Source organism: Pan troglodytes, chromosome 19 (assembly GCF_028858775.2).
Source record: "Pan troglodytes isolate AG18354 chromosome 19, NHGRI_mPanTro3-v2.0_pri, whole genome shotgun sequence".
Lineage (NCBI taxonomy): Eukaryota > Metazoa > Chordata > Mammalia > Primates > Hominidae > Pan > Pan troglodytes.
In genome coordinates this window covers 82288165-82312840 of record NC_072417.2, presented here as the reverse complement: position 1 = coordinate 82312840, position 24676 = coordinate 82288165, and the positions used below count along the sequence as shown (strand labels likewise).

The window sequence follows — 24676 nt, the reverse complement described above, 5'->3', positions numbered from 1 at the left end:
ATCTATTTAACCCATATGTAGAGCTTTTTATTTTTAATAGAAATAAGCTCTATGACAGTAGGAAATTTGCGTATCTTATTCACTATTTTATCTTTAGAACCCAGAACAGTGCTAGAACTCTGCAGATGTTCAATAAGTATCAAAATTATTAATAGATCAATAAATTCCTTTTTTCAAATATTTTTATTTTTTCTTATACTTTTCTTTCATTTGATTTTTATTTTCCTTTATGTTTTTAATCATTTTATGGATTTTTCTTTGATAGTTACTTCCAGGTTTTTTTTTGTTTGTTTTTTTTTTTTTTGGTAGAGACAGGGTCTCACTATGTTGCCCAGGCTGGTCTCAAATCTAGGCCTCAAGCAATCCTCCTGCCTTGGACCTCCAAAGTGTTGGGATTACAGGTGTGTGTCACTGCACCTAGTGGTCAGATTGCTTTATTAACTCAAGTGGTTGGGGCACAGATTTTTCTATTTGTTGTGTCTTCTCATATGCCTTTTGGTAGATTGTTTCTTTGTGTAGTGTGCAAATTTTATTGAGAGCTCACCTTTACTGAAAGCCATTTATTCTGTGGGATTCTTTTGTTTCCTGAGTTGTGTATATGTCCTCATCAAGGATTTTATATTTGCTTCTATAGGGCCTGGCTCTTTCTTAGGATTCTCTTTTCAAATAATAAGGTAAAATTAGATTTCCATTGGCAGAGGCTTTCAATATTCACAGGAACCATTACTCTCACCCCTACTCATCCTAGACTTCTAAGGCTTCAAAAAGTGAAAACCTCTTTAGGGTTCTAGTTTATGTAGGAATGTTAGTTCCAGATCCTCATAAGTGGCTTTAGGATCACATCTTTTAGTCCCAAATGGGGTTAAACCTCAGCTCCTGGACCTTATTATTGTGACTTTGAATTTCTTCTTCAATTCTGGTATCTGAAGCCTTTGCTGTCTCTGTTTTAAACTCAGCTTTATATTTTAAAATACTCATACTCTATTCATTATTTCTATATATTTGGAGAAGGCAGGAGTCTCATGCCATGGGAAAAAAGGGAAAATGGGAAAAAGATGATTTGATTCCACAGGTTTTGCTAATGAATTTCATCCAATTCACACATGAGACTACCATTAAGAATCACCATATTATTTTGTTATTCTTAGAGTTTTTTGCAATAGTCTTATGGATATTAACATTAAACCCAATTCAATAAATAATAATATGCAAAATATTTCAGGATATATAGATTACTAAGACAGTCTCTGCACTCAAGAGGCAAACATTGTACAGTACAGAGATTAAGTAAATTTCATAAATAATCACAATGCAGGAAGCCTAATTGCTATGGAGATGCATATAGCTCTTTAGAATAATACATTACACGTATTATCAAACAAATTACTAAAATTGTTAGAAGAATGGAAAAGGAATCAGAAGAAGGCATTTTCAAGTAATAGTAACAGGAAAAACTTCATGATAGTGGTACTAGTTGAAATGTGCCTTGAAGAATGACTAGGATTTCTGAAAATAAAAACTATGAGGGAGGGGTCAGAAGGGAGGTAGTGGCTTTTCAAAGTAGAAAGAAAAGCATTAGCTTAGACAAGGAGCTAGGAGGGTGGAGGGCCTCCAATAAGGAACAAGTAATCCAATTTTCCAGGTTAGGATGTTAGAAAAGCAGTACCATTAGAAAGTAAAAGTAAAGAAATGTAAAAAAAAAAAAAAAGGGGGTATGGGGGTTGGTAAAAAATGGGCAAAAATTAAAGCTAATTTAATTTAAAATGTTTTACTGTCATATTTATCTAAAGAGAAAAGATAATGTTGGGTTAATTTTTAAGGATAAATTTAAAAACCGGGATCACTTACATCTTAGGTTGGGCAAGTTTCTTCTTCTCAATGACCTGATCCTCTGATTGGTTAGTTTTACAGTTTCCAGGAAGGTAAACGGAATCAGCATTTTGGTCTCTCAGGCATACAAGTACCATCTAGTGGCAAAGGAAAGCAACCACAAGAATGAAATTATACAGGAAACATTTGCTTGTTTATTTTGAATTTTATTTATGTTATAATTAGCTAATAACAGAAGGCCATGTTCTACTTGAATAGGGAAATAAAGTACCCTTTAATCAAACATTGCTTGATTATTGGATTAAAAGAATGTGAGATCAGACAAAAATGGGTTATAAAGAGCTTATTAAATATGAAATGTTTGAAAATTTTACAAGAAGTTAATATCAAATTATATTTTGGGAATAAAACTTAAAGAAGGATCTACTTGAGTTTAAAGAGAGAGAGAGAAAAAAAGAAAGTCAATGTAAATGACGAAGAGGCAGAAATACTGAAGGTAACTATTTCTTTTTTTTTTTTTTGAGATGGAGTTTTGCTCTTGTTGCCCAGGCTGGTGTGTAACGGCTCGATCTCGGCTCACCACAACCTCCATCTCCCAGTTTCAAGCAATTCTCCAGCCTCAGCCTCTTGAGTAGGTGGGATTACAGGCATGCGCCACCACACCCAGCTAATTTTGTATTTTTGGTAGAGACGGGGTTTCTCCATGTTGGTCAGGCTTGTCTCGACCTCCCGACCTCAGGCGATCCGCCCGCCTTGGCCTCCCAAAGTGCTGGGATTACAGGCATGAGCCACCGTGCCCGACGAAGGTAGCTATTCTTTTGGAATTTTCTCTGCTTCCACTTTGCCTAACTCCTACGTAGCCTTCAAATCTTTAGATATGTCTTCCTCTAAACAATGTTCCTTGACACCCCAGGTCTGTATTAGATGAATCACTAATGTCCTTCTATGGACCACTAATCCCATGATGCTACTGACCACACTTCTTTGTCACTTCCCATTTTATAGCCCTCATTGCAATCAATAATCCTAAACAGCCGGTGCCATGTCTGTTTCATCCACTGTTCTATCCCAAAGGCTTAGGATAGTACCTGACATGTAATAGGTAATTCACAAATATTTACAGAATGAATGGACAGATTAATGAAGAAAGAGAATAACTGTGATGGAAATGTTCAAGGTACAAATATCGAAAGCTAGTATCAGTAAAGTTTAAGAAAACAAAAAGTTTCCAGAAAATTATTAGTTGAAAAAACTTTTTTTCTTCATTGTACATTGATTCCCTACAGGACATCCATTTATTTATAATTTCTGGTACTTTATAGTTTTCAGAGTACTTTTCTACCTCGGTGAAGAAAAAATAATAGTTCACAGCTCACATATCATTGCAGAGATCAAATAAAAGGCTACACATAAAGCATATAGAAGAGTATGCAGCACATATTACATGCTCAACAGTTGGATTTTATTATTTCCTATACCTCATCTCATAAATTCTTTGAAGCAGCACAGAGTCAAAGAAGGAAGCTATTTTAGATTTCTGTTTTACAAATTAGGAAACTAGTGATTATGGAAACTAACCATGAGTAATATATGATCATGGAGTCACATCAGTTACTAAGTTTCTAAATCCACAACATCTAAGTAATAGTTACTGTCCCTTCTATGGCATCATGTTGCTTCCTTAGAGAGACAAGAGAGAAGAAAGGACATGTGGATGCTAAATAAGCACAGCATTGCAATGCAGAGAAGGAAAATACAATATAAAAAGTGTACTAGCTTTTCTCTTGCTTCCCTGACAAATTGCCACAGCCTTTAGTGATTTAAAACAACACAAACTTATTATTACAGTTCTGTAGGTTAGAAGTCCAATACAGGTGGGGCACAGTGGCTCACGCCTGTAATCCCAGCACTTTGGGAGGCTGATGCAGGAGAATGGCTTGAGCCCAGGCATTCAAGAACAGCCTGGGCAACACAGTAAGACCCCCATCACTACAGAAAATTAAAAAATTAGTTGGATGGGTGGCATGCACCTACAATCCCAGCTACTTAGGATGCTGAGGCAGGAGAATCGCTTGAGCCCAGAAAATTGGGGCTGCAGTTAGCTATGATTTCCTCACTGCACTCCAGATTAGGCGACAGAGTGAGAACCTGTCTCAAAAACAAACAAACAAACAAACAAACAAACAGAAGTCCAACACACAGATCTCTCTGCGATAAAGTCAAGGTGTTCCCAGGGCTCTCTGTTCCTTCCTGGAGGTTCTAGGGGATAATCCGTTTCCCGGCCTTTTCCAACATCTAGAGGCCATCCACATCCCTTCCTCCATCTTCACTGCCAGCAGTGGTGGATTGAGTTCTCCCATCACATAATTCTAGTCTCCTCTTCTGCCTCTCTCTTCTACTTTTAAAAACCTTTGTGATTATATTGCATCCACTGAGATAATCAAGGAAAATCTCCCTATTTTAAGATCAGCTAATTAGCAACCTTAATTCCATCTCCAATCTTAAATCCATTTCTCCACATAAATGAACATATTCACAGGTTCCAGGGATTAGGACGAGTGGGGGTGGGGATCATTATTCTGCCTATTCCAGGGGAATATTGGCAAGGGGATGAAAGGGAGGAGGAAGGTAGGGCACTATTTTCAAATGGAAGTGTTAGAGGTGTAACTTCAGGCTATCCTCACATTGATCTTGGCAGACACTAAAACCTCTGAATGTTTTTCGCATGGCTAAGCTAGAACCCATCCCACTTTGTACTTGTGCTATTGTATTTTTCAACTTGAATGCAGACATTTTCATGTATTTCTGTTAAATTTTATCTTTTAGGTTTTAGCTCACAGTTCAAATTGTTAAAATAATTTTGTTTACTGGTTCTGTCTTCAGTCATATTTTCTATGCTATGTAGTTTTTGTTTCACCTGTTGATTTGACCACAATGATTTCTTCACCTATGTAATTTATGAAAAATATGAACAAAAATCAGGGTACAGTTATCCAACTAATTTTGAATTTACCTAATCATAATTAAATCAGGCCCCTATTTTAGGCACATCCACAAAGATATGAAAGACTGGATTAAATGCTTTGCTGAAATTAATTTATATCATGGCCATAACATTCCATCTTCTCTCAAAGATCAAATAAAGAAGTGTGGTGTGACTTGTCTTATTTTAGTCAGTCTGGTTCCGAGTGACCACCAAATTCTAATACATTTAACTATGGACTCTGGAGTTTTACTTTTCTGTTCTACAGTTTTCAATGTCTACCTTTTCACCATGTTTTAAGCAAGTGATCTATCATCTTTTTCCTTTTTTACAGTTTCTCAGAACTCACCAGCAATAGATCTTAGGTTACTTGTAAACAGCTGTGGGACGTAATTTGTCCCTGGAAACATGAACTTATTTGGAACAGATGGGTGTTTTCTTACTACCTCCTCACCTGTCTCAAGTTTCAGTCCTCTTTGTATGTTGTTTCACCTTTACCGACGTAAAGTCCATTTTCTTTACTGAAAAGGAAAAGAAAAGAAAACTTGAGTCAAGTTTCTCTTTAATGTTTACATTATTCTTTTAGGTAAATTACAAACTGTGTTTATAAAAATTTATGAAGGTTTATTTCTCTCTGCCCTCTATTATAATTCTTCACTCTAATTAAACCAATCTTCCCATTTTTCCCTCTTGAAGTTACCAGGTATCTCTAGTTCTCAAAGATTTCTCTACAGCATTTTATAATTTGCACCACATAATTTAACAGTGGAAGAAATATTATCTTCCTTATTTGATGCTTTTATAGTATTTTTTAAAAAAACTCTCAGAACAATTGTTGATTTCTTTACCTTTTTTCATTTGGTTCACCTAGAAAGTTGGGAGATTTTACCAAACAAGAATACTGGACACTTAATAAATACTTGTTGGTTGGTTAAGTTTTAAACATCAAATTTGGCTATACATTCTTCAAATATCAGTCTCTTTGACTAATTTTTCTGTTTGGAGAAACAAAAAGGGTAAAATACTTAAAATTATTTTTGTTGTAATAAAAACAATAGTAATAATAATATTAGTAGTAATAATAAAAATCAAACTAAAACTACCTTTAGAAGTCATTCTCTTCTCCAATCCCTCCCCTGTAACCCTCCAACAATTATCAATTAATCATATTACTGAGCTATTTAATAATAATTTCAGCCACATTTGATATGCTAGTTTGGAATTCTATTTACTGGTAAAGCTGCTTGATTCCCTGCCTACTTTGTCAGCCAAGGCTGCATTTCTTTATATGTTTTAACTCATTCTAGACAAACGTACCAATTTGAAATAGCGAATACTGAATCTAAACTCTGAATATATAAACCACATCATTTCTCTTGAAACCTTTTTTTACCCTTGTAGAAATGTTAAATGTTTAAAAACAAATAATAGCATTTAATAATCACAGATTTTAAAAAATAGTCATGTAATTTTCAATGTATTTTAATCATGCAAATTAATGTACTAAGTTGATAGTAAAAAAGGTGCTGTAACAATTTAACAATTTTGCTCTTAATTTTGGCAAAAATGGCATAGAGACTCCATTAAATAAGGCTTTGATGTCTAGCAAATTAAAAAGTAACACAAATAGAATTCATTGTTCACCAGCAGGAAGAGGGTAGGTTGTAGGTTCATATCTAGGGTAGCAAGCCTTATTCTCTTACTCTACATTAAATACTGTCAAAATTCCGGTTCACCATTAATTTTGTACAGCTAGGCAACTTGTGAAATCTCAATCTACAACTCCCATGATTTATGTATTCCCATCTGATTTATCTGTCTAAGAAATGTATTAATGAGATGTGGGGACTAGAGTTGCCACCATGGCAACCCATCAGTATGGCTTGTTTCCCTTTCCTAGATACGGAAGCTCAGAAAGGAACATCTTCCCTGAAGCTGCTTACTTAGTACTGGGACCTGGTAACTATGGAAATTTAGATTGAGATTATATGGCTACATTGTTTACAAGGTACAAATAGTTTGATAAATAACCTGTTCAAACAGACAGTAAAATATGTCAGGGTCCATACATCAATTTGTGGCAATCTTTTTATTAGTAGGTCTTATTTAGTATTCCCTCTGTTAAATTATTCTTACAACTGCATTACATCTGTATTAGTCTGTTCTCAGGCAGCTATAAGTACATACCCAAGATTAGGGAATTTATAAAGAAAAGAGGTTTAATTGACTCACAGTTTCACATGGTGAGGGAAGCCTCAAGAAACTTACAATCATGGTAGAAGGCACCTCTTCACAGGGCAGCAGGAGAGAGAATGAGTGCCGAGTGAAGGGGGAAGCCCCTTATAAAACCATCAGCTCTTGTAAGAACTCACCCTCTATCATGAGAACAGCATGGGGAAAACTGTCCCCAGGATTCAATTGTCTCCTCCTGGTCACCTTTGACATGTGGGAAGTATTACAATTCAAGGTGAGATTTGGTTGGGGACACAGAGCCAAACAATATCACCATCATAATTTTGTCATTCATCCTATAAGGGGAATTTGATATCTTCCCTTTTATGAGTAGGTAGCCCTTGTTGAGTGGGTGGTGACATTTTGTGGGGGAAATGAAAATATTTGCATATTCTTGCTTATTATATGTGTTTTCTCATTGGTAGCATTAATAATATTTACTGTATACTATGATGCATAGGACCTGGAAATTTAAATTGGTATAAGAAGAAGCTTTCGCCTGGGTGCTATGGCTCAGGCCCGTAATCCCAGTACTTTTGGAGGCCAAGGAAAGAGAATCACTTGAGCCCAGGAGCTTGATACCAGCCTAGGCAACATGGAAAAACCCTGTCTCTACAACAAAATACAAAAACTAGTCTGTGTGGTGGCATGCACCTGTAGTCCCAGCTACTTAGGAGGCTGAGGCGGAAGGATCGCTTGGGCCTGGGAGGTAGAGGTTGCAGTGAGCTGTGATCACGGCACTGCACTCCAGCCTGGGTGACAGAGCAAAACTTTGTCACAAAAATAAAGAAAGAAAGAAAAGAAAAGAAAAAGACAAGTCAAGAAAAAGCTCTTAACCTAAGACTATTTACAATTTAATTGAAGAGATGGCAAGTAAATAAAATGATGTGAACAAGATGGTAGTATGTAGGCAATTGGGAGGAGAGTGAGATCATTTTGTCCAGGGTGATGAGATTTTTGGAGAATTGGGTTTTGGTCATGTCATTTTGAAACAAGAGTAAAAGCATGAGCAGACAGAATGAATGACAGAGAACATTACAAGGATAAGAAATGTAAGAAATAAATGCCTAGAATAGTAGTAGAAATGAGTAGACGTCTGAAGTTAAGGCAGGTTAAGGCTACTAGTGAGAAGTGTTGGGGTGAAAGTATGGTTCAGTAACATGTTAACCAAGTTTATCTTTCATGTATATTTCTTTACTTGGCCCCAAATCCTAGGCCATTGAGAATTTGTAACTAAAATGTTCTAGATGTTTCCAAAAGAGACACAATATATCATGGATAGTTTTCATTACATGCCTTCTTTAGTTTCCTGGTGTAGTTTTTTGAATATACTTATCTCCCTTTCCCCCATCCCCACTGCTAGATCTTTTAATGCAGGGGTCCCCAATCCCCAGGCCAGGGACTGCTACCGGGATCTGTGGCCTGCGAGGAACCAAGCGGCACAGCAGGAGGTGAGCGGAGGGGAAGTGAGTGCAGCTTTATCTGTATTTACAGGGGCCCCCCATGGCTGGCATTAAGGCCTGAACTCCGTTTCCTGTCAGATCAGCAGTGGCATTAGATTGTGATAGGAGTGAGAACCCTATTGTGAACTGCGCATGTGAGGGATTAAGGTTGCGTGCTCCTTATGAGAATCTAATGCCTGATGATCTGTCACTGTCTCCCATCACCCCCAGATGAGACTGTCTAGTTGCAAGAAAACAAGCTCATGGCTCCCACTGATTCTACATTATGGTGAGTCGTATAATTATTTCATTACATATTAGTGTAGTAAAAGTAGAAATAAAGTGCACAGTAAATATAATGTGCCTGAATCATCCCCAAACCATCCTCCCTCCCCCAGAAAAAACTGTCTTCCATGAAACTGGTCCCTGGTGCCGAAAAGGTTGGGGACCGCTGTTTTAATCATCAAGGATTCTGACGAACCTCTTTGAATTTTCTATTTAATTCATATTCCATAAGTAAAACTTGATTCCTTGTTTGTTTGTTTTTCCCCTAAGAATTTAGAAAGCAGAGTGCATGTTGGGGAGATCTGGTTTAAATTCGAGAAGCAGATAACACAAAGACAAGTAAAAAAAAAAAATACATGATGTACACAGGATTGACAGAATAAAAAAAAAGTCTTTGTGCAAGGGAATGTGACTATACAGAAATGTGGAAAGGAAAATATGTAATGTTAGTGTTAATAACTTTTGACCCCATTTAGGTCACTTTGAGTAATGAAGCTCAAAACACTAGATTATATTTTTAGCAAAGTAAGTGCAGTATCCAGTCTCTCACAGATGTCATGTGTCTCAGGCCGTTTGGAAAATTCAGCATCTGCCGCATTCTCAGTCTTTGATGAGGACACTCCGCGAACTACAAGCACCCTCAGTGGGAGGACCTCCCAGGTCGGGGTGTGAGGGCGAATGAGGAGGCTGGGGAGGGGAGGCAAGAGTTACGGCAACGGGGCCACAGCACTCCAGATGCTGCGGCGGGAGGAAGAGGGGCTGCAGAGGACTCAAAACGCGTTCAGAGAGGCCCATCCAAATGCCAGGAGACAGAGGGCAAGGATGCTTAAGAGGAGACGTGACTGGGCGAGGCAGATGAGGAGAGGGCCGTGGGCCAAGGTCACCCGCTAAGAGGCGGCAGGTTTACCACTGAGACACGAGGCCGTGGTTTTTGCCCGTGCCTCCAGAAAGAGCGTGGCGAGATCCCCGCAGAACCCAGGCGTGGAAGGCCCTGGGGAAGAGCCACGAGGCCCGACTCTAGCGGCTCAGGGACCCTGGGCAGCGGCGCGCCACCGCTCGCCCCACCCTCAGCCGCTCTCCTCTTCCGGGCGCGCCGCTTGCCTGCGTGCGCCGGGACGCGCGGGGCCGAGCGTCTGAAGCGCGCCCGTACGCGGAGCGGCGTTTTCTAGGAGCCCCGCCCTCAGGTGCGCTCTGCAGGAGGCGGGGCGCGACTTCGGCGCCGCCAGCTTCTCCAGCTGGCCCGCGCGCTGCCGGCTCTGCCTGCGCCAGGAGCGCGCGGGTGCGCGCGGCCGCGCCCTCGCACAGATCCCAGCCGGGTCACCCGCACTGAGTCAACAGACTGAGCGCGTCCAGGCCTGACAGCTCTGCGACTCGGGCCCTGGGGTGAGGCGGGCGTCGCGGGCGGCGGCGGCGCTTGAGGCAAGCCTGGGACAGCCGTCCCTGGGGGAGTTGAGGGGACGAGGAGGGGCTGGCCAGCGAGGGACGGCGGGGAGAGAAGGGGAGTTCGGCGTCTGAGGTGTGGGGTGAAGCGGGCTCGGAAGCGGGCAGAGGCGGCGAGCTGAGGGAAACAGACCTCCCTCAGCTCCCGGGAAGCGCGGGTTGCCAGCCTCGGGGATGCGGTGGGAGCGCCCAGGTTGCGGACTTGAGGGGGTCGGGGCCCTGGGGCGGGGGCTCCGCGAGGCTCCCCTGGGACCGGGTCCGGCCATGGGACTTCGGGACACTGCCTTTGCCTGGACGCTGTCGTTCCACCCTCAGCAACCTCAGGGAAAGAAGGAAAACAAATATTGATGTAAATTTCCGTCTGAACAGCTGGGTAATGAGCGCTTGCTCTTCCCTGCGAGGTTACGCGCGGATCATTACCATGCGTGTTAAGAGGAGTTTCAGTGAGAAGAAAATGCGCAGATCTCATGACACAGTTTGGGAGGGAAATTCCCTGATCCTAAAACACGAATAGGAGCTCCAGGCATGGAAATACTTAATTGGATCGGAAAGCTGGGCAGGCTGGAGCTATTAAGCTGAAGGAGGGTTTCCCCTGGGCTCCTCAGGCTTCGATTTACGTTTTAAATAAATAAGTCCGAAAATAATGAAGATAATAACCACGTTTACTTTCTACAAGGGCGTTCTGAAGGAATCTAAGGGAAGAGGAGTATTTGCTGGACTACAGCTTTAAGCCAGGCTCGGTGTATTAGCTCTTTTCATTCTGACAGCAACCCTGTAGGATTGGAGGGGGTTATTCCAGTTGGGCAGGTGTGGAGAATGGGCCTCAAAGAGGTTAAGTAACTTATTAAGGTCTCAACTAGTAAAAGGATGGAGTTGAGATTCCAACCCGGGCTGCCAGACCCTAATTCTGGTGCTTTATTTATTATATTTTGTGTTTGCCGGGAGAGCAATATTGTATGTGTTTTAGGGAAGACTCCATAGTAGGGAACATTATTAGGGCAGTTAGGGCTTTGTGGGTATTTGTGTTAAAATCAAACTAAAGAGGCGTTAATCTTTGCATATGTGCTGTTTGAGTATATTTCCTTTCAAACAGATTTAGTGTAGGGAAATCTTACATTCACTATAAGAGCAAATTTATTAGTACATTCCATGTGTATTGCATGTCTTTTATTTTTAAAGAGACAGCGTCTCGGGCTAGAGTGCAGTGGTGCGATCAAAGTTCACTGCAGCCTTGAACGTCTGGACTCTAGGGACCCTGCTGAATAGCTGGGGCTACAGGCGTGTGTCACTGCGCCCAGCTAATTTTTTTTATTTGTTTTTCAGAGACGAAGTCTCGCTATATTGCCCAGGCTGGTTTGTTGCATGTCTTTTACATTCCAGATACCATACTATGTGCCAAGAGTACCGATATGAATACAATTTATAATCTCTGTCCCTGAGTTTAGTTGAGAGGGTGATTGCATAAAAGAATTTTATGATATTGTACTGTCATAACTTTTCTAGTATGTAAATTAGTTGGATTAAAAATAGTTTTAAGGGCAAGCTTTTAAGAACCTATTATGCATAAGAAAATTTATTGGATGACTTGTCCTCTGTGTACCATTGCATTGTTATTTTCTCCCTCAGCAAGAAACACTGTCATAAAATTTAGGTTAAATTATATTGACAACTAGCATTTTTTTTTTTTTTTTTTGAGACAGGGTCTCATTCTATCACCCAGGATGAAGTGCAGTGGCAGAATCTTGGCTCACTGCAGCCTTGACTTCGCAGGCTCAAGTGATCCTCCCACCTCAGCCTCCCAAGTAGCTGGGACCACAGTTGTGTGCCCCTACACCTGGCTATTTTTTTTTTTTTTTTTTTTTTGGTAGAGACAGTGTCTCTCTATGTTGCCCAGGTAGATCTTGAACTCTTGGGCTCAAGCCATCCTCCCACTGGGATTGCCACGTGAGCCACTGCACCTGACTGCATTTTGTTTTATTATTGCACCACCTTACAGTAAATTTTAAAGCAATAAAGAAGATGAGAGCATTTGTAATTTATCCCTTTTTAAGCTAAAAGGCATATTTTGTAGTGCTTTTATTTCATTGATTGAGAAGCAAATGATGTAGCTAGGCAGGAGTTTGTTTCATGTGCCAGATATGTTCCTAATTTCTCATTCCAAAAATATCTTAGTTTAAAAGTGTAGCTAATACCAAATTGCATTTAATTTCTTGTGGTTCAGAGTTGTAATGAAATCAGTCTTCAGTTTAGGCTGAAATGGCACATTGTTGAAATGTATAACATTACTTTGTGGTGGATTTTGGAAATCTCTTTTAATTGCTTCAGTTTTCTCAGTAAAGTAGGATTCAAGGTCATAATCTGAGGGTGATCCTACAGATGGAAGCTTTGGAGATTTGGGGATTGGGAGAGTGATGGACTAGTGGAATATGTGATTGCTAGGAAATTAAACATGACTCACAGTTGTGAAAAGTACAGTAGAGGAAAGATATGAGTGCACAAATTAGGGTGTCTAATTTTGGATACCAGAAACTTCGTAATCCATTCCCAATGCCTGCCTTTACTGTGTCATCTAGAACATACATCTGCACCCCTTGCTTCAGTTCACTTTGCCTTATGTCTCTGCCATATGGCAGGTATCCCTGTTCTTCACAAAAGTCAAGCCCTTTTGTTTGGGAGTCTAGCTTTACCATTCTTTTCTTTCTGCCTGGAAATTCCATTCCACTCCTTTCCAGGCTCTTTCTCTCTTATCACATTATATTAAATTTTATCTCTCTGCAAAGTTAATGACAGTGTCTAACTTTATTTTTTTTTGCCTCGTAATGTTGGATGCATAAATCCTTCAGTAAATCCTTTTCTCACTTCCCCTCTTCTTCCTTTTTACAGGAGTTGACCAACTTTTTTTGTAAAGTGCCAGATAGTAAATATTTTAGGTTTGCAGACAGTATGGTCTCGGTCTCAATAACTTTACTGTTGTAGCACAAAAGCAGTCATAGATAATACATAAATGAATGAGCATGGCTGTGTTCCAATAACACTGTATTTATAGACACTGAAATTTGAATTTCATATAATTTTTGCATGTCACAAGATACTATTATTATTTTTCAACCTTTTAAAAATGCAGAAGCAGTGTTCCTCATGGGCTGTGCCAAACAGACTGAGGGTTGGATTTAGCCCCCACCTCTTTCATCATAGTTTGCACATCCTTGATCTTTAAGGACTCTCAGGAAGCCTTGATAAAGGAATCTGTGGTAAGATGATACTGGTTATAATATTTCCATTGGTGGTGGAGAAACAAAGATAAATAAGACTGTTGTTTTTTTCATCAAGGATCTCATGGTCAAGTTCAAGATGAAAATATATAAATAAATAATGGTGACGGTATAGTTACTGCAGTTACAGTTATGTTTACTGGGTATAGAGGTAAAACAAAGGAGTGATAATCAGCTCCATGTCAATGTTAATAATGACATTTAGGCAATATGATTAAAAATTGAGTTTATTTGAGCATAAAACTTGAGGATGGTCACACAGGAGGACACAGACTCCTAAAGGATGAGGTAAATGCTCCAAAGTGGAGAGGTTTGAGGGTCCTTTACATAGGCAAGGCCTGGGGATGCTTAACAGGGTTACATCATTTTTCGTACGAGGTTAGTGCATAGTTAGAGCAATTCAATTAGTTATAGGCAGTGTTTCTTTTTGGGGGAAGGGTATATTTAACATTTCACATTAAGGATGTAATGGTCAAAGGGTCTTTTATCACAGTCAGGGGTCTTTTATCCCTGGCATCATCTGGTGTGATCTAGGAACAAGAAAATAAGGAAGGAATTTCATGTATAACAAAAGGTCAGTAATTAAGAGGTCAAGCTTCATGACCCAGTCTCCAAAGTCAACCTTCAGTGCCAAACAACGTTTAGAAGCCCCAAGTAGACAGACTATCCATTTTCTGTTACATCTGCTTAGGTGGATGAGAAGTAACCTCTAACAGTCATTTGTTGGAGGTAGGGAATGTATTTTCAGCTAGCCTTTCTGGAAATCTTTTAAGGATGCTAAGAAGGTGACCACGTTTCTTATCAGGATGGCTCTAAACATCAGGATGACTCAACTTATTTATTTTATAGGGTATAATCTTAATTTGTTTATCACAGAAATATGGATATGTTTTTAATCAGGTCTCTATGAAAATAATTTTAAAAATTTAAAGTTATTTTACCTGCTACATAATAAATGGATTGTTTATTCCACAGATATTTAGTACCTCCTCTGCTGTGCAGTGAGTTGTTTTACTAGCTGAAAATATTTGAAGGAGATAATGGTATCATTAGATAAGTGATGGATTTTGGGGGGGAGGCGGGGGAAGAGAGAGGCTCTTCTAAGGAAAGCACTGCTTTTAACAAAGGCAGTAGGTATAATAGTAGAACTACCTTAGATTTTAAAAAATACTTTATAGCTTTCAAATTTCTTATTTTAATTAATTAAATTCATGCATCCTAAATAATTTTTCTCTAACAATTATTTCTAAAGGTTATGTACATTTTTATTACTTTTAGTGATGTGGAATATGTTTCATAGGACTTGGAACGTAGTAACCAGTACTTTTTTTTTTTTTTTTTTTTTTTTTGAGACAATCTTGCTCTGTTGCCAGGCTGGATTGGCACAGTGTCAGCTCACTGCAACTTTCGCCTCCCGGGTTCGAGTGATTCTCCTGCCTCAGCCTCCTGAGTAGCTGGGATTACAGGTGCCCGCCACCACACCCAGCTAATTTTTGTATTTTTAGTAGAGACAGGGTTTCACCATGTTGGCCAGGATAGTTTCTGTCTCCTGACCTCGTGATCTTCCCGCCTCAGCCTCCCAAAGTGCTGGGATTACAGGCGTGAACCACTGTGCCTGGCCGTAGTAACCAGTACTTTAAGATAAATTAAGAAGTGAATTTTTGATGTTGAACTTTGGATTATGCAACTCCTGGTCTTTAAGTCAATTAATACATTAGAAAAGGAAGATGGGCTTTAGTAGGCTTTCCATTTTCTTGCAATTTATTGGATTTAGTATAAATTATTTTATCTAGTAAATTATTTATCTCGGAAAGTTAAATTTGATTAAATCTTTAGAGATGTTAGGTGTTTAAAACTCACCTAATTATTATTTAAAGCCCCACAACAAACTTAGCACATTTCTCAGGTATGCTGTGGAAGTATGGAAAATAACTTTTTTTTTTTAGATTTTGAACCCGTATTTCTCTTTGTGCCATTGTTTTTTAACAGCTAAGAATTGGCTTTGTTAAAGAGTGTTTTAAAGTATTTCATTGGTAAGATTTTGAGTTGGAACCATACAAATTCTGCTTTGGTCTTGTATTAACTCAGCTGCTAGTGAGTGAACTCCTAGATATTGCCATTTAGAGGCAATTAAACTTAAACAGTTAAACTTGAGGCAGGCCATGCATCTTTTTACTGCGTTTTTCTCTTATTCTTCCAAAAACCATCACATAAAGCTATAAAATTTTGGAATTCTAGTATAGAAAGAGGAAATGTATAGCTCCATGCTAAATACGGGGTTTCTTGTATCCCAAGAAAAGACACCTGATAAGTCAAACCCTTCATAGATGTCCCCTTTTTGGTCATGCCTCATTTGTAACTTTGCAGCCCTGTTTTCACATATATGCTTCTGTCAGGAACACCGCTTTCATGTCACCTCTGCTGTGTGGATCTCCACCTTTCTTTCTGGAAACCTCATTCTTTCATCCACAAGAGTTGTTCCCATCTCAAGATATTAACCCTTTATTTTTGGGTGTTCGTCAATATAGAAAAGTACTGCCTTCCCACATTCTTCCTTCATCCCAGTTTTCCCACCCTAACTCCCTGTTAGGCTAGTCAGTATTGTCCTTTGGGATTCCAGACCCTGCAAAACAGTGGAGGATGTGGTGAAGAGAGGGGCCTTTGTGATTACCGTATCAGTGAGAGTTGTAATCACCCCTTTTTTTATTCTATCTTGTTTCTCTGTCTTCTCCTCAAAGGACAGGTATAATCTCTCGACCAATTGTCAAGAGACAATGTGGTCTCGACACCTGAAAAGGAAGCCAAATATTTTCCCCAGCACCTCATCATTTGCAAAGAATTTATAGGGTAGAGTTAGTGTTTACATTATTATGCAGACCAGTCCTTGCTTATTTATTCCCCATATCCCTTTTCAAATGGGGCCTGCTTAGACACTGTGGACTGGCGGGTTGGAGGATGCAGCAGGCAAAGAGGAGGGTGAATAGGTACGTTGTTGGGTCAGTTTACAAAGACCTGACTATAGCTTTGAAGTTTCTGTTTTAGATCAACATTAAAGTTTAAAGGTTTATGAAGAATTAATGTTAAGAATGTTTCATTCTTTTCAATCAAACAGCTAAACCATATATTTCATACTATGAAGAAAACCAGTGATCAGATGGGCTTAAGAGATTTTTTTTGTTTTAATAACTTGAATTGAAGCTCAAGATTATTGAAAGTTAATATTTTCATATGGTTAGACTAAAGCTTTTGAGTATAAGAAAAATCAGATTGTTGAGGTCATTCATAATACTGAGTCATTGGTATAATTTGATGACAGAGTTTATACTTTCATCATTTTTTTCTCTCTGTCCTTTTGCAATTCATTCTGTAGGGTTTCTTTGACTCACGCTTCAATTTAGCTCACTAATTCGTCTTTAAATGAAGTTCACCCCATCTTTTAGTGCTTTTTTATTTCTATCAGTTTGTTATTTCATTTCTAAGTTCTGTAATTGCTTTTTTCTTAATTATCTTTCTCTTGTTCCAAGAATATGATATTCTCTATTACTCTTTTAAGGATATTAGTTATACTTTTATACACAATTGTGATCAATGTGTATAATTAGTTGCCATGTACAAGCCACCATTTTCAGCTTTTCATGTATTAATTCTTTTAGTCATTTTAACAACCCAAAGAGGTAGGTACTACTATTGTTGTATTTTACAGATAATAAAACTTAGGCACAAAAACATTAAATAACTTGCCCAAGGTCTTGAAGTTAGTATGTAGCAGAGGCAGGATTCATGTTTAGTTGGTTTGGCCTCAGAGGTCATACTCTTAACCTATACTACTTTGGGCATTATTAGTTCTTATGTTTATTAATTTTGGTGCCTTTTTAATATTGGTTAAGATGCTTTTTGCAAGAAATAGAATCTGATACTGGTTAGCTTAAGTGAAAATGAAAATATATTGGGAAGATAATAAGACATTTCACATACTCCAAGGAAGAAAAATCGAGTTGTGAGCACAATAGGTGTGGTACATTAGAAGAAAGCTTAGAGTAAGAATGTGTAAACTTTCTTTCTTAAATGTTGCCATTCATGTAATTCAGTTTCCTTGACTTCCATCCAGTCTGTGGGTCTCTTAGTTAATTCTGCCAAGAGAAATTTTAACTGACACAGCTCAAGAGTAGTGGTGGTGGTGGTGATGGTTTGTGTGCGTTGGGATGGTGTTTGGGGAGTTGGTTTAGTTTTGCTTTAAAAAGCTGTGATGAGAGGTGGAGTGGGTGGGCAGGTTTTTTAGACAAGGCCCTTAGAGACTCAACCTTGAGTTCAGGAAGCAGTTCTCAAAAAAACAAAAAATTTTGTGAATCCATCTACTCTATGAGTCTGTTATATAAAAATGAAGAGTTAAGCATCCAACATTCAAATTGGATTAATAATTTAGTAGCATTCACAAAATCAATGTGTTTTGGCAAGTAACTTGAGAATGTTCATGCTGCATTAGGTTAGTGTTTCTATGTTTGTATTGTAGCAAATAATGCTTGAATGAGTACAGCTTTCTTCCTTCCTTCCCTCCTATTATCAACTCTTTGCTAAATGTGATATAACATAGTTGAGACTGTTAGAAGAATTTATTTATTGACCATTACAGAAGTTTATTTAACAAAGAGTCTAATATGAAAATATACATGACTTAATTTTTACATCATAGTAAAACAGGCCCTTTTGAGAGGGGGACATGGGTTTTTCTGCAGAACAGCCATTATTTATACTTGTTCCAAGGCTTCTAACATGATGATGCCATTACATCGCATTACCACCATTCCAATATTGTTCTGTTGCCCACTAGTTGCCATCTCCACACGTTAATCTATCACAAGATTCATAAAGGGATCAAATCCCCCACAATATTCCTTGGACATGTCTACCACCATTTAATTTTCAATGATAACTTTTTGTCCATCAATTTTTTCAACTCGGGAGGGTAAGCTTTGCTCACACCTCCTGTGGTAGAACCTGTGGTGTCTACTCCACAGGTTCACAGATGCCTTGGAATGGAATGCTGGAAGAATTTATTTTAATGTATCTTCTATTCTTGACTGCTTTTGTTTTGCTGTTTTTAATTTACTCATTTAGTATTTTTACAGTATGTCTAATTGTTTAATTACTTTTTTTACTATGTAAGTAATACATAGAAAAAAAGCATGAAGAAAATAAAAGTTGTCTTTAATTCCATTGCTAATTTAAGCAGTTCTTTCCAGTCTTCCTTCTGTGCATATAAAGAAGATGCTCATTTAAGCCAAACTTTAATTATATATATTTACTGGAAAAGACAAACTGCCTCTCAAAAATTATGGACCAGGCACGGTGACTCACTCCTGTAATCCCAGCACTTTGGGAGGCAAAGGCAGATGGATCACCTGAGGTCAGAAGTTTGAGACCAGTCTGACCAACATGGTGAAATCCCATCTCTACTAAAAATACAAAAATTAGCTGAGCATGGTGGCAGGCGCCTGTAATCCCAGTTACTTGGGAGGCTGAGGTTGGAGAATTGCTTGAACCCAGGAGCCGAGACTGTGCCATTGCACTCCAGCCTGGACAAAAGAGTGAGACTCCATCTCAAAAAAAAAAAAAAAAATTGTGAGTTTTCTTTATTTAGGTGTAGATAGTCCTCCAGCTTGGAACAGATGGTCCTTGTTTTGGAGGAGAGTTATAGCAGTGGCCTCACTAGATAGGTTTATTTAAAACAAGGGCACAGCAATTTCTCTGGAAGGTTTAACAGGATTTTGTTGTTGTTGTTGTTATTTCCCCTGCTATCTTCTCAATACTTCTTAGTATGCAGAGATCCTAGGTTACTGGGTTGAGTGTATTTGAATAGGGGCAGTGGACGTTGCAGTTGAGACTCTGACCACTTCTATTTTGAGTTCAGCTGGAATGAAACCTCTGAAGAATCGAGATAGCTCCAATAGAGGTCCACAGGCAGAAAGGATTTCAAGGATCTTCAAAGGGTAAATGTACCCTGGAAAAGGGATACTGGACCTGTGATAGGTACAATGATTTAGATCATTCAGTGTTATTTTTTGAAGTAATTTATTAAGGTAAAATTTATTTCCAAGGTAAAACTCCTTACCTTGTAAGCAGTTTCTCCTCATTCTTTACTCTCCCTGGCCTCTGACAATCACCAGTTGGCATTCTGTCCCTACATTTATCTTTTCTGGAAGTTTCCTATAAAGGGAATCATATAACATTTGACATTTTTAGTCTGACTTTCACTTGACATAACGTTTTGTACGTTCATTTTAATTGTAGCATATAGCAGTACTTCATTCCTTTTTTTTTTTGAGACAGAGTCTTGCTCTGATGCCCAGGCTGGAATGCAGTGGTGCAATGTCAGCTCACTGCAACCTCTGCCTCCCAGATTTAAGCAATTCTGCCTCAGCTTCCTGAGTAGCTGGAGTTACAGGAACGTACCACCATGCCCAGCTAATTTTTGTATATTTTTTTTAGTAGAGACGGGGTTTTGCCATGTTGGCCAAGCTGGTCTCAAACCCCTGACCTCAAGTGATCCACCCGCCTTGGCTTCCCAAAGTGCTGGGAATACAGGCATGAGCCACTGCACCCTAGCCACTTCATTCCTTTCTATGGCTGAATAATAATTGTATGTATATGCCACAGTTTGTTCATTTATCTGTTGGTAAGTATTTGGGCTGTTGCTACCTTTCTGCTATTCTGAATAGCACTACTGTGAACGTGTGTGAACATGTACTCAATTGAGTCCTTACGTTCATTTCTTTTGGGTGTATACCTAGGAGTGGAATTGTGAGGTCATATAGTAAAACTGTTTTTCTCAGCATCTGAACCATTTGCTTTCCCACCAGTAATGTATTCCACTTTCTCCGCAGTTTCTTATGAGAAGTCTGCTCTCATTCAAATTGTTACTCTCTGTAGGTAATACATCATTGTTCTCTGACTGCTTTCAAGATTTTTTGTTGTCTTAATTTTCAGCAGTCTAATTATAATGTGTATGGGCATGGATTTTCTTTATGTTTTCTGGGCTTCACCAACTTTCTTGAAACTTATGTGTTTATATCCCTTGCTAAATTGGAAGTTTTCAGCCATTAAGTCTTTAATTTTATTTTTTTTTAGCATTAATACTCTTTCTCCTCTCCTTTTATAAATCTGATAATATGAAAGTTAGACTTTTTGTTATTGTCCTATAGTTTTCTTTTTTCTTTTTTTTTTTTTCTTGGAGACAGGGCCTCACTTTGTCACCCAGGTTGGGGTGCAGTGGAACAATCTGGGCTCACTGCAACCTCCTCCTACGGGGTTCAAGCGATTCTGTTGCCTCCCCAGTAGCTGGGATTACAGGCACCCACCACCACACCTGGCTAATTTTTGTATTTTTAGTAGAGATGGGGTTTTACCATGTTGGCCAGGCTGGTCTTGAACTCCTGACCTCAGGTGATCTGTCTGCCTTGGCCTCCCAAAGTGTTGGGATTATGGGCGTAAGCCAGTGTGCCCAGACTGTCTCACAGTTTTCTGAAGCACTGTTAATTTTTTAAAAATCTTTTTTCTCTCTGTTGTTCAGATTGGATAATGCCTATTGATAATCTTCAGGTTTTCTGACTTTTTTTCTGTTGTGTTCATTCTGATTTTGAGCCACTCCATGAGTTTTATTTATTATTGTGTTTTTCTGTTCTAAAGTTTCCATTTGTATTTATTTCTTATTGTGTTTTTGTGTTCTAAAATTTCCATTTAATTCTGCTTAATGTCTTGTTTCTTTGCTAAGATTTTCTATTTTTCATTGCTTTCAAGAGTACTTTCGATTGTTTGCTGAAGCCCTTAAATAGCTGCTTTAAAAGTTTTATCAGATAATTTCAAAGTCTGTGTTATTTCAGCATTGGTATCTTTGATTTTATTTTCTTAGTAGAGTTGCTATTTTTTTTTTTTTTTTGAGACGGATCCTTGCTCTGTCACCCAGGCTGGTGTGAAGCGGTGCAATCTTGGCTCACTGCAACCTCCGCCTCCCGGGTTCAAGCAGATCTCCTGCCTCAGCCTCCTGAGTAGCTGGGATTACAGGTGTGTGCCACCACATCCAGCTAATTTTTATATTTTTAGTAGAGACAGGGTTTCACCATGTTGGTCAGGCTGGTCTCAAACTCCTGACTTCGTGATCTGCCCACCTTGGCCTCCCAAAGTGCTGGGATCACAGGCGTGAGCCACCGCACCCGGTCAGCTATTTTCTACATGCTTCATTTGCAGTGTAATATTGGATTGTATGAGACTTTGGGTTTTGTGTTAATACCTACGGAAAATGTTGATATTTTCTCTTAGCAGGCTGTCAACCAGGTTAGGTTCAGGTCATAAGTTTCTACCCACATTCTTTGAACTGTAGTTGTCATTTTAGTTTATTTTTCAAAAACTTTTGCAGTACCTTTTTGGTCTGTCTTGTGTGTGCCTTGCAGTGAACAGTCTGGATTTGGACAGTGGTCTGTCTGTTAGTTCAGTTTCTCAAGCCTTTGTCACACTAATAGGATTGGATTTATGTATGTCCAGCTTGGGAATTATTACAGGAATTAAAAACAACTTTTTAGAGTGCTTTCCTGAGCTCTCTTTCTATTTGTTCCCCCTTCTACTTTTTGCTTCCCTGTGGCTGCTGTTTTATCCTCCAGCCAGAGAGCTAGTGTTTATTTTCTCCATTGTGTTACACACTTGTGCAGCTGCAACCACCATATCCAGGGCCCAATGGTAGGAGGTAGAGAAGAAAAGCAAAAGGGATTGGCCTCATCCTCTTACAATGATAGTTCCATTGAATAGAGAGAAAGGTTTTCCTGCCTCAGAGTGTTGGCTGCAGTAGGCTTTCGTTACTGTAGTCTGGCCCTGTTACCATGGGATTGCTTGCATGTGGGGATACAGGAGAATTCAGAAAAGAAAAAAAGATTTGCTATTTCTACATTCTCCCTGAGCATTAAGACTTCCCTTGCCCATTCCTCAATTCGAAGCTAAGGCTTCTTCTGGAGCTGCCTCTGTGGGCGGTTCGGGAGATACCAAAGGAGAAAAAGTACCACTGTTGATATGGTGGTATTTCAAATTCTGGTCTACCCTATTTCACATGCCTTGTTTACTTTTCAGAGCTGACAGATTGCTGCTCCATGCATTCTGTCCAGTTTCCTAAGAGAGACAGCTTGGAGTATGCTTAATCCATCTTACCTGGGACTGAAACAGCTGCTTATTTTGCCATTAAAAATTACATGCAGTTTACTGCATGGCTCCAGGTTTGTTTGTTTGTTTTTCCTCTTTAATAGGTTTATTCAGAAAACATGTCTACTGCAATTAGGGAGGTAGGAGTTTGGAGACAGACCAGAACACTTCTACTGAAGAATTACTTAATTAAATGCAGAACCAAAAAGAGTAGTGTTCAGGTAAGTTAAATAACTCTTATGCTTTTTTGCAGTTTATTTTGCTTGATATATTCTATCTTGAAGCGATGATTTATTTTGCTAAATATATTTTTATTATAATTTTATTTTTCTTTGCTTGTAAAGTAAAAGCTTGCCATGTTAGCCACAGAAAAATAACTGAATTACTTAATGCTTTCTAAATGTTAAAAATTTCAATAATAATTTCTACATTTAGTTAATTTCTAACATCTGTGCTTCATTTTCAGCTTTTAGGCATGTGTTTCCTAAGTTTCATGAACTAACATTCCAAAATAACTTTGATTCCAGAGTTTTATATCCCACAACCTCATATTTTATGGACTCTAGATTGAGTTGCCCATGAGTATTAATATTATGACACAGATTTGTACCCACAGCATACATTACTTTTGATAAGGGTAAAAGAAAGGAAGAACTTGGGTAACCAGCTAGTAATAATTTCAAAGGATGAAAACATATTATTCATCTTCCCTGAAACTGGTAAAACAATTAAACAGCAAGATGATATAATAGCTCATTTCTACTAAAACTGACCGTAGAATTTAATTCAGTATGGTTTTGGTAGTATACATTTAGGTATAATTAAAGTATGATTTCTAATTCAGAATTGAATAAAGGCATTTTTATGGTGAATCCGTATAGGGATGTTCGGTAAATTGCTTTAGATAAAATTATATGAGTAAATTTATTATGTTTTATGTCAATAATCTAAGATGTTTAAATATTATCTTTTATGTCACCTTAATTTATTTTGTGACTTGAATTTTAAAATATTTCAGTAAAACTAAATACAAAGGAAAAAATAATATGCATGTTGGGTTGGATGAGGTGTTCAACACAAAATTCTTTTGGGATAGAATTGCTTTTACTTTTTATTCATAAGAAAGGACAACCAAATTTCCTGTTTTTTCTTAGTATTATATTATTTGCCAAGAAATCTTGATGATTTTTGCTGCCATTGTTATACTTTGTAATCACTTTGTTTCTTTTATTGTAGGAAATTCTTTTTCCACTATTTTTTTTATTTTGGTTAATATTAATTAGCATGATGCATCCAAATAAGAAATATGAAGAAGTGCCTAATATAGAACTCAATCCTATGGACAAGTTTACTCTTTCTAATCTGATTCTTGGATATACTCCAGTGACTAATATTACAAGCAGCATCATGCAGAAAGTGTCTACTGATCATCTACCTGATGGTATTGTGAGCTTATATATATATTCTGTTTATAATATTAAGCCTGTTCAATATTTATCAGCTTGCTTTATTGAATGAATAGCAGTCTTAACACTTAGAGATGTGTTCCTCCACCAAAGTCAGTTTTATAAAAATACTAAAATTATTTAATTCTGTTGCCTTATTTTTCTTGTGAAACATTAATTTATATTCTTGGTGGTAGGAAGCATATTTTATGTACTTTTATATTTAATTCTTAGACCATTTATAAAATAGTTTAAATATACTTGTATAAGATACAAGCTTTGATGGGCTATTTCATTTTGATTCTGACTTTCATATAATTATGAAGCTAGCAATGTTTAGCTGAATGTGGTAGCATGTGCCTGTAGTCCCAGCTACTCAAGAAGTTGAGGTGGGGGGATCCCGTGAGCCCAAAAGTTTGGTGCTGCAGTGAACTAGATCATGCCACTTCGTTCCAGCACTCCTTACTCTGGGCAACAGAATGGGACCCCCATCTATAACAATAAAAAATTTAAAAAGGAAGCTAGAAATATGTGATAAAGACTGTAAAGCAGTCACCTTTTCAGCTT

The 24676-nt window shown here is 38.3% G+C and overlaps 1 protein-coding gene and 1 pseudogene across 2 annotated transcripts in view; one reads left to right on the top strand and one right to left on the bottom strand.

The window, feature by feature from the left end:
* Nucleotides 1–9398: 9398 nt before the first annotated feature.
* ABCA5 (ATP binding cassette subfamily A member 5) overlaps nt 9399–24676 on the top strand; it is an 80763-nt gene continuing 65485 nt past the window's right edge. Inside the window, exons 1-3 of one of the 2 annotated variants that reach the window (XM_001166579.8) lie at nt 9399–10155; nt 22769–22885; nt 23901–24105. In XM_001166579.8, the coding sequence (XP_001166579.4) occupies nt 22784–22885; nt 23901–24105 (307 nt within the window). In that variant the 5' untranslated portion in view covers nt 9399–10155; nt 22769–22783. Of the gene's footprint in view, nt 10192–22768; nt 22886–23900; nt 24106–24676 lie in introns of both variants that reach the window. The other variant, XM_016932823.4, reaches the window with a different exon arrangement.
* Nucleotides 18230–18456, bottom strand: LOC129137641 (small nuclear ribonucleoprotein G-like; annotated as a pseudogene).